General features: G+C 44.2%; 1 protein-coding gene across 1 annotated transcript in view; it reads left to right on the top strand.

Moving 5' to 3' along the window:
• LOC126547432 (nose resistant to fluoxetine protein 6-like) overlaps positions 1 to 2,418 on the top strand; it is a 50,836-nt gene extending 48,418 nt beyond the window's left edge. Inside the window, exon 15 of the mRNA XM_050195435.3 lies at positions 390 to 2,418. Coding sequence (XP_050051392.3) covers positions 390 to 668 — 279 coding nt within the window. The 3' untranslated portion in view covers positions 669 to 2,418. The remainder of the gene's footprint in view (positions 1 to 389) is intronic.
• Positions 2,419 to 11,145: the final 8,727 nt, after the last annotated feature.

The raw sequence follows: 11,145 nt of genomic DNA on the forward strand, positions 1-11,145 counted from the left end.
CGTTGAAATTGTCACAGTTGCTTATACTACAGCAATAAATTCGGTGCGCTTGACTGTTTGGTCACTTTCTCATGAATGAAGTCATAAATTTCATACTGCGAAGGGATTTTGCTAGATTATTTTGAGCTATACCGCATACGAAACCCACCATCTAAATGTGCGCAGAAGTGCTGTTCCCAAATAGTAATAACTAGTTTGAATAGTCTAGTTTTTCGTAAAATACACCGGAAAGTTGATTACTTTCACCGTGGAGCGCCATTTCGGAGGGAAACATTTACGGTGTATGCTGGTTCAGGTAGCGTTGACCCCCCCGAGAAATGCTGCAACACGTTGCGTTACGATAATGTAAGAAAAAGAATTTGACGTACATCTGCTTCTTTGTTTTCCAGCTAATGATGTCACTGGGAATATTCTGCTACAGCGCATTTTTCGGCTACCTGCTGTATTTGTGCTTCGAAGCACCAGCCTTCCATTTGCAGAGGATTTTATTCAAGATGCCTACTAGCTCAAAACCATCGCAAAGAAAGAGCGACGACCTCTCTACTACGGAAGTCGATATCGAGAAAGCCAGCTCCGAGAGCAGCAACAACAATCACGGCAACTGCAAAAAGAAAAGTGCCATTGATAACGCCGGATTTCTACCAGATGCTGAGAAGTCACATTTGTAGTTTTATCTCTGTCGGATGTGTGGCTACAGGCGCCCTTTTGCGTACTAGAGCATTCCCCCTTCAATTTGACTTCGTGTGCAAGGTGCGCTGATGAAGCACACCTGTTGTAAGTGTTGCCTGTACATTTGTTTGTGCAGGTCGCGGGAAACTAGATTTGTTAAGTTAGGAATAAGGAGGCCTCTGTGTTGTGTTACCGAATGATGACATGCGTAATAGTACAATCACTGGTTTTGCATCGTTGCAGAACACCCTTTTCCCCATCGTTAGAAAAATATTAGGGGCGTGTGTGTGTTGTGAGTCGTTGGTTATGCCAGGAAATATGCGAATTTGTTTCGTTGTTGTTGGTTGAGGTTACGGGGACACGTATTATAGGGATTTCCGACAAGCAGTTGTAAAATATTTTGTATATTATTTTCTGACCTAAATACCTTGAAAAGGATACATCTACATGAGTGAGTGAGTGAAACAACTTTATTTGGTCCACAATAGACGCGAGGAAACTCAACGTCACCTGGCTAGGCCCACTCGGGGACCATCAGGTGAAACCTGACGGCCCTCTCACGAGCCCTCTGGACTGCCAGGATTTGAGAGGTCTGGTCCTGGGCCCAAATGAGCTTCATAATTTCCTCTTGGGTGAAAGGCGGACCGGCAGAGGCGCAGCCCCACTACATGAGGAAAAGTACACTGCGATGGAATACTTTCAAAAAAGAATGCATGATGACAAACACTGGTAACTCTGTGTTGTTGCAGTACAAGTCGCATGCTACCAATGACCAACATGTATTGGTAGATTACATCATGTTTAGCATCTTATATCATGTTCAGCATCTCACATCATGTTTAGCAGCGAGAGTATTACTTTAGCGAACAAGGGGAACGCATTTTGCACATGTGGCAACCCATAGGGTCGCTGCGAGAATGGCTCTCTGCGAGTGCTTCCTCCCTTTGTAAGCGTCACCAGAAGATTGTTTCATAGGGACTGGGCGCAAGTATCTCTCTATGGCTTACACCCAATGGTAATTTGAGACTGATTTCATTTTATGGAGAGCATTGAGAAATGGCTGTAGTTTTTTTTTTATCCTGGTCCTACCTTTCTCTCTCTCGAGACGTTCTTGCAGGAAGGTGGAACAATCGATATTTAAGGTTGTACGCAGAGTTCTGTTTAGTGCCATTTTCTTCACAACAAGCAGCACAGTTTCATAACATAATCAACGCGGCTATGTCACCTTCCTATGCCGTTGCACACAATCACCGATAGGATCAAACGTAGTTTTTTTTCTTCTTTCGTTATTCCGTGTCATGTCTGCAAATGATTTCACGACTGAAATACAACAAAACTAGAAAAATACCAGACTACTTGAGTTCACGATTTCAGGTGGAATTAAAATTTATTATACTAGACGGTATAAGCAATGTAACAAGCCACAATCGCTGAACCAATTGTATAAGGATATGTGTGGCGTCGGTGTTTCAGTTTCTGCGAGAGCTTGGGGTTTTCAGTGCCAATAGACCACAAGAAGAAATTTGCATGATTCTCTGTGACGCACCACACCCTAAAAGAAATGGCTAACTTAATAACTAGTGACAATCAGTCACTAAAACACTGCATTTCATTCTCATCGGTTTCCTGCTTTTTCATCAAGTTGACAAAGGAAATACATGGCCTAGTCATGAGGCGTATGCCTCTTTTAGCCTTTCATGTTTTTTATTGTACACTGAAGGTTTCAGCAATAAATATTTTTTTCGAATATGCCTCGCTTCAGTCGTCATGTTCTTTATTTAGCGATATTCGGCAACTGCATACCATGAATAGCACCGTATTTAGATCGAGCCCATTTAAGCCCGAAGGCCTCCAGATTGACTACTGTGTGATTCTTGTTGCGTCGTAACTCTCTCTGCGTGCGTATTTCCTAAGACATGATCGCTTGAGACTTTGTTTTAAGATAATGCCTATTTTTTATATGCCCCAGTGCGCGCACTTTTTGCACATGGGCACACATGAACCGATTATAAGACGTGCTGGTAGGGATTATAAGTACTCAACTTGGGCGCTGGAGCTTAAAAATGCGTATTCCTGACTAAGTCGACTCAAACTTCTTTTCTTTTACAGTGCAGTGAAGCTTTCGGCTGTCTGGGTACCTGTAATTATTGAGTGTACTTACACAATCGAATGCATCCATATGAATGAAGTCATCGGGTCTGTTTTCGTGGTCGGACGTCTGGAAAGGATGCTTGTTCTATAAGTGTCACAACTTTCAAGATTATTTCTTGATGTATCATGAGTATCGTGGCCTGTGACCCCTTGCTTCTGACTGGCACACATTTCTTGGCCGTTTTAGTGGGCATAAACGGTCAGATGGCGCTGATAATACATTTTCATAACGCCGGCCCTCAGATTATGAAGTTGCGAACAGCACTATCGGCTGCCTACCATTCCCGGTGACTTCCCACAGCAAGCGCCTCTTACAGTGCGCTTTCTCGGCGCGCGAAATATGTCTCGCAGCCAAAATCAAAGCCTCGTCTGGTTGGTTGGTTCATGAACAAGTGAACAGTGAGAAAAAAAAAAATAAGACGAGGACAAGCCTTTAAGGTCTCAATAAAAAAAAAAAACACGCATGGCAACCGTTTGTGTTTCATTTGTTCCATGTACGCTTGCCCTCGTCTTTTCTCGCTCCGCTCGAGTATTCATTCGACGGTTCACAGCGTTGACACATTCGTACTTTTCAAAAAGGAAAACTTTACTTCGTGTTAGCCAAAGTCTCCTCAAGTTGCAAGGAAAGAAAAGTGCATTATTTTCTGCCCTTTCCGGTAATAGTACAGTACGGGTGTATGCGGATTGCCAGAACACGTGTAACCCGTAGTAAGCGAAAACTGTTTTTTTAAGGATGCTAGTTGTGCCGTGCATACAACTATACTTTTCACGGATTGCAAAATGTAGCCGGCCTTTCTTCAAAAATATCAGGTCTATCAAGGGCGACCAACAGACTTTAATGTTCAGATCTAAAAGGAAGAGGACTCTACTACTTAAACATACCATGATCCCTGAACGCTCTTTTCCTACGAATTCCACGATCTTCTGCGGAAAATTCGCTCGCTGTTTTAAGAAGCAGCGCTGAAAATCCGCCACTGAAATCTATCGCTTAACGGGGAACTGGTGCTGGACTTTCAAGATGGCGCCTGCACCTGTCTATAGTTATATATATCGTTTTCTGGCTCACCAAGCTTCCACTCACAGTAAAAAGGACAGCTTTGGTATATTAAATGTGTATTATAAAATCGTAACTTAGACATCTAGGGTAAATTAAAATTGCTCTTTCGTGTCGCTGAGGCCAGCATATGCGGCTGACAAAGAGGTCGCCAGCTTATGTTACGCTCAGTGCTCGAATGCAAACATCTGGACTCCTGAAACACATCAACTGAGCAAATACATCATTTTACCACTCATGTTTGACGCAGCTTGTGACACTCATTGGACTAGCTGAAGTTTTACGTAAAACAATCTACCTCTAGATATACGCAGATCACATCTGCCTTTGGACGACTGCGGTAACTCGCCTTCAGTTTCGCGCGCGATTGCAACGGGCAGCAACTCTGACATCAGCATACCTGCAAACACAAGTCTTGACTGTATCGACCGAGAAATGTGCATTGATTGCATTCAAACGTAAACCTACGACACCATACCTAGGGTGCGATCTTGTACGCGTTCCAAAATAGAACGGAGGCGGCCCGTTCTTTACGTCACGAAATAGGCGGTATGTTCCGTTCCGTTCGTCCGATAGCAGACGACACGGAATGATTGACAGCAGATATCACGTCACAATTGACGTCATGGCGTTCGGCACGGTTCAAATTGACGAACCGTATTTGGCTCGGTGGAACGAACCGCCTCCGTTCTATTTTGGAACGCGTACAAGATCGCACCCCTAGTCTCCATTAATGAACACACTATCACCTATGGAAGGACCCATCGATTCTTGGGTGTAATAATCGATCCAAATCTTTCCTGGAGCCCTCATTGCACGTACCTGAAGAAAAAACTGTAGTCGATTGCTCAGGTACTGAGATTCATGAGCGGGAGGTGCACATCTGTACGCTCCATGCTTCAGTGGTACAGAGCTATTTGCACTACAGCCTTCCAGTGTTGTCCGGTACGTGCAAATCAAATATTCGCTCATTGGAGAGCTTACAGGGCCAAGCATTGCGCACGTGTTTAGGACTTCCTCGCTGTGCGTCAACAGCTGCAACAGTTGTGCTCACCAAAGATCATTCCATCCAAACATGCGTTGCGGTGGATTGTCTCAGGACGCATATCCGTCATCTTTACCGCGTCCCTGATCATCCCTTGGCGTTCTGGTCATCGCAGAGACCGCGTGCAAGGTTTTCTGAAGTTATGGTCACCCATACAGATTGTCTTCTGTTGGGATACACACCAGCAGCAAGGCCTTCCTTACTCTTTTGGTGTCTCCAACAGCCTCAGGTGTGCCTAACTATCCCGGGTGTAAAGAAGAAGGCCAATAACCCAACAATAGCTCTGAAACAGATGATGCTGCTATTAATCAATGAGACATACGGGGACCGAATATACTGATGGTTGGGTCTCACCTACCAGCTCTTCAGGTGCCGTTGTCATTCCTGCTACGAAAGCCACAATCATATTCAAACTGCCCCACATGACAACATCAACGGCGGCACAGCTTGCTGCCCTGCGTGCTGCTGTCAAATATCTCCTGCAAGAGACAGCTCAGAAATGGGTCATTTTTTGCGATTCTAAGGCAGCACATAAGAGTCAGCATTTTGTCCTATATCACAGGACTCATGAGCAGCTGACATATGAAATAAGAGAAGATAACCATCAAGCGATCACTAAAGGGCATGAAATTATATTCCAATGGCTACCTGGACATACTGACATTGCCATTACCTGGACATACTGACATACTACTTGCCGACGAAGCCGCCCGGTCTGCCTATCTGGATGACCGACCAGTTCTAATCCTCTTATCAAGAACCAACGCTGCAAGAAAGCTTCATATTGTGGCTAAAGCTATGACACACAAATACTGGTCTTCTCCCAACCTCCCTAAGTGTCATCTTCGTAGGCTGGATCCATCCTTAAAGCTACAAGTGCCATCAAAAATTTCCCGCTCTGAGGCGACAGTATTGTACCGCCTATGGCTCGGGGTGGCATTTACGAAGGCCTACTTGTTCCGCATTGCAATGGGGGATACGCCCATGTGCGACTCTTGCGGAACCACAGAAACGATTGAACACATGCTATGTATCTGTCCCCAATAGGACGTCGAGCGCGAAGTTCTCCGGACAGCACTGAACCAGCTGGACTCTAGACCATTTTCCATAATGAAGATCCTTGTACACTGGCCATACGCGTCGATAGCACAGAAAGCCACGAAAGCGTTCTTGAAATACCTCAAGTCGACAGGTCTTGGGAACCGTGTGTAGACTCGGTGCAAACCTTCAACTTTGAGCGAAAGTGGGCTAGCTCTCTCTCTTCGCTCTCTCCCCCTTCATCCCCATACCCCCTTCCCCCAGTGCAGGGTAGCAAACCGGACGTGTGTCTGGTTAACCTCCCTGCCTTTCCTGCCGCTTCTATTTCTCTCTCTCTTCTCTCTATAAATTTAACTGATATAGAAGGTAGGGAGTTTGAAAGCACCCGCTTCTTGCTACCTAATTTCATAGTAAAAAATAGAAATAAAATAAAATTATAGTTCAAACGTATACACACTCAAATTTTTTGGGCTGGTTTTGGGAAAAGAATAAAGGGACCCTGCAGCATATAGGCGCGTAAGCATGTAAATATCCTGTGTTCATTGGAAAGCACGTTGAAGTTTACACATCGAAGGAGACGGTGGCTATATACGTGTACAGCTTGTTACCATTCGCACAGCATGAACACACATATACCGGTAGTTTTCTTTCTTTTCTTTCTTTTTAATTAGAAAAGAACTCGCTTGGAGCAGCCAGGTTTGAACTATTCATATGAATCACCTGAAGATGCGGACGTTACTTGTGCGACCAATCGCAATGTCCAAGTGAATAATTAAAAAGATTAACTAATTAACTTCTTAATTATCTTTAGGACACATGTTCTTATTGTAAAATTGAAGCCGAGCAGTAGTGGCGTCTGCTTAGCAGAAATAATAACACTAGTTTCACTTTCAAAATATCCACACCCAGAGTCTGCAAAAAAATACATAGGCGTTTCAGTCAAAATCGTCCTGAATTGCTTGACGCAGGCTTTTTTAGGAAACTAAGGTGGAACATCAATTCATTTCTTAGCACATCTTAAGTACGGATATTTAGATAGGGGTGCTAGTCTCCCTATCTCTGCTAAGGGAACACTACTGGGCTTCAACTTTGCGATTGGAACACGAACTCTAACATGAATAAATAAATACTCATTCAGATAATCATTTTATTGTTACCTGAACATTGCGATTTCTCATGCAGGTAATTTCAGCCTCTTCCAGAAATTGACCGAGAGACCCGACGCGGTGGCGTAGTGATTGTAGGGTGCGCTGCTAAGCGAAAATACAGCCACTGTAGCGAAAGGGCGCGGCCACCAATCCAGTTCTGGCCATGGCGGTCGCATTTCGATGGGGGCTAAATGCAAAACCACCCGTGCATTGGGAGTGCATTAAAGAAACCTTGGTGGTCAGAATTAATCCGGAGTTCCCCACTACGGCCTGCCTCATAAGCATATCGTGGGTTTGGCTCGTGAAAAAAAGATATTTCTTTTACTTCGCCGAGAAAGTCGGACCGGCACAGTTTCTCACAGGTGACTTCAAATCAATATCAGTTCGGAAAACGAAGCAACCTAACAACAGGTGGCATACAGCGGTGAATGGCGGAGCAGCGCTAGAGGCATGCTAGCGCGTCAAATGTGAATCTCACCATAGGCGCCAACTACGGAGGGGCTCCGGGGCCCAAGCCCTCCTCCCCTCCTCCCTCCCCGGCGATGCCGAAGCCTACACTCTGCCTTCCCACCCCTGAAGTGACATGACCAGCGTTCTGTTGCCCACATCATTTGAGGTTTCTTTTGAATTGCCTCCAGCTTTTCAGTCAGATTTTTATTGTGGTTAAAAGCCTGCTGCATAATTGTCGGTGCGGACGTGGACAGCTCTTAATTCATACTTTAGCTTTATTTCTGCAAATCCTGACAATAAGATGACAAACGCATTATAAGCACCAGCGGCGGCTGCCTGAGCCGTATTTTTTAACTTCAAAATTTAAAAGAAATGTCCACTGTGGACTCTATGCACAAACGCAATATACTTAAATATATACACAGGACAAACTCTATTATCTTTATTCAAGAGAAGAGCTAGCCAACTAAAAATTATTGCTAATGTTATGGATAGTCTATGCCTAGAAAATGAATATGTTTCTGTATGTTCACTTCAACTTGTTTTGCGTGCTTCTTTATCTTGAAAGAAGCCTGCAGACTTCTGTGACCATTACGAAATCCAAGAAAAAACTGCGCAAAAAAAAGGGACAAGACGAAGAAAGAACCACTGCGCCCGTGTCGTGTGGTTCTTTCTTCGTCTTGTCCCTTTTTTTTGCGCAGTTTTTTCTTGGATTTCGTAATGCTATACCAACTAGCCCCTCACCGTACGCTTCTAGACTTCTGTGACCACTTCGGCAGAGTATTTTATCAACGGCGTGTGAAATGCACGTGAATGATATGTGTCTCAATGTTGTTTTTCTTTCCAGTCGGCAATACTAAGGACTCACGAAAAAAAAGAAAAATACTCTGCTAATAATTTACAACATTTATTAGGGATGTAACATCGCCACTTGCATACAGAAGTCATAAACACATATATAATTCACTCAGTAACTGAAATGAGGCCAAGCCGGATTCACTCGAAATTATATTCAATGCCAGTCATGTGCCGCAGCGCTTATACTTACCCAGCCCTCACACAGAAAAAAGAAGAGGCTGCAGTTTCGCCGGATAGGCGAAGCAGCGACAGTAATAGCACAGTATAAAACTATTACAAGAAGGAAAATTCTTACCGCGTAAATCCGTGTAAGGGCCGCACCCATTGTAAGGGCCGCACCCTCAACTTGACAGCCAATATCTAAAGAAGTACCCAACCGATAAGAAATCACGTTCGGTGCGCTGATTCCGATCACGCTCAACAGCGAATTTTCCCGTGCAGCGTACTTCCGCACTTCGCTACTAGATGCCGACAGGAGGCGGTCGTGGTGGTTTACGTCGGATTTTATACCCGTAGTTGAAAAAATTAGCTCAAATTCAATTCATTTTATTTATTATGCAGACATAGAATATACAAAGTTTCCAAAACTGGTTGGACCCGTAGCCAAAGGCTAGTTGCGGGTCCAATGAAAGAGTAACAGTATAAAGCAAATACTGGTACTACCATTATACAATATAGTTACAGCATAATTACATTACAGGAATAAGAACATCATATACGTACACGTATTATTTTCACTTCAAAGATTGTTGAAACATATAATTAAATGTAACAAAAGCTAAAATAACACGTTTTATAGAATTCGCAGGTACGCGTTTAACAAGCACTTATAAACACAAAAACTTCAAGTATCAAAACGTCACATTACCGCGAATATAAATGTTTCCAAGCTGTAGTAAGAAGTAGTTAGAAAGTCTTATAAATAACTTAGCATCAGAGTGAATTACAGAGTGTACTATCATATGTTCGAAATGACACAATATGTAAGAATAGACGCATCATTATCACATTATCAATAACATAGGGAATTCAGGAACATGAAGAATAACATAAGAATCAGGAATTAAGGCCAAGATAGTATTTCTTAAGGGTTGAAGAAAAATTGCTCCAGGTCTCATGGTTAGGTCTCATGTAAGGCTCGTCAAAATCGCGACAAGAAAGTGCGGCACTTACATGAGTCTATACGTTAGTTATATCGGCCATATAAATTGTAGTAAACATTCACTTACTAATTAAAATAAGAAGCATAGCTTAATGTGCCGGCCATGTAAACCAGTAAATATCCCACGAGCACTCGCTGTCACAACGCTGGCATTACGAAGAACGTCAACAGCGCGGGCGAACGGTTCGCACAGCCGCGATATTTACCACGACTCCGCAAATTCAATTCATCATCATCATCATTTGTCTATTTTTATGTTCACTACGGTACGGCCTCTGTCATCTATCTCGAATTACCACTCTCTCTAAGCTTAGACTACGCTATCTGCAACACTATCAGGCGCGGAAAGACAGCCCGGGAAGGAAGACAAGCGCGCATGAAGTTAGCAGCCATTCCTGCTCGGCCTTTGTCATTGCACCACCAATGATTGCGAACAATTAGACGCGGCCTGCAGGCGCGTAAACGTCCGCCGCGCTGTCATTCGCAGCTACGGCAGGGATAGAGAAGGCGCGCGTTTCATCACGTGACCTCCAACTAACCCGAACATTGGGTGCGTGGGAAGATAATGCCCATCAAGCCACCATCCTTTTTGGGCTCACTGTTACGTGCTTTTTCTCGCATCCACGATGTTTGGGTCACTCATTCATATGACTTTTGGACTTTAACGGAACATCACGGCGACGACGAGAAATAAATCGAGAAATAGAAAACATGCGTCGAGCTCACGTCTAGCGCGGCTGCGCACCTCGCAGTGTGCACCGGCTACAAACACAGCATGAGCACCAACGACAAAGCCAACAGTGGGCACATCGTTTATCGACACTTCGCAAGAACCCGTCTGACGCTGAGAAGAAAGCGCATTTTCTAACGTATAAACACAAGGCGCGCGGGGAGGCAGCGCACGCGAAGGAACCAGCCATCTCGGATTGCAAGCTTGAACCCGGCGCAGATTACCTCCAAAATAAAGCGTGCCACCCGCGTATGCAGTATACTCCTCATGCGCACGGACAGCCGAGTGCAGTCACTACAAACTACAGGATAAAACGCGCGCTTAACTGACTGATTCGAAAAATTGTTCCCTCTCGTTGTAATTAGAAGGGTGCGCCTTCATGAACGTTGCTTGGTGATCCGTCTTGATAAAAGAAAGAAGTTGGGAGCTATCGCATAGCTCAGGTCCATTCTGTACCTGGGCGCCAGTTTGTATTACAGAGAGTGCTCCATCTACAGCAAGGCACACATGAGGTATTCAGTTGGCAAAAGTTATCAGGTGCTAATACGAGGCGAGGAGGCAGTGAGGGAAGCTTCAGGGAAGTTAGCTAAGCTTCAAGCTAACCACCTCGTCTAAAAAACAACGCAAAAAGTTATACAAAGGAGAGAAAATGGATTACATAACAGTGCAAGCAGGGTGAGGCCTTTTGGGCGCGCAAGCACGCTTGGTTCCACTATTTGTAAAACTCCCTCTTCTATGCTGTGCATTTCCCTTATTAATTTTTGTTCGTCATATGCTTTATCAGGAGCTCAATAACATAATTGTTGAGCGACCCCCAACTAATATGTTGGAAATAAAATC

This window comes from Dermacentor andersoni, chromosome 1 (genome assembly GCF_023375885.2).
Source record: "Dermacentor andersoni chromosome 1, qqDerAnde1_hic_scaffold, whole genome shotgun sequence".
In the NCBI taxonomy this organism is placed as follows: domain Eukaryota; kingdom Metazoa; phylum Arthropoda; class Arachnida; order Ixodida; family Ixodidae; genus Dermacentor; species Dermacentor andersoni.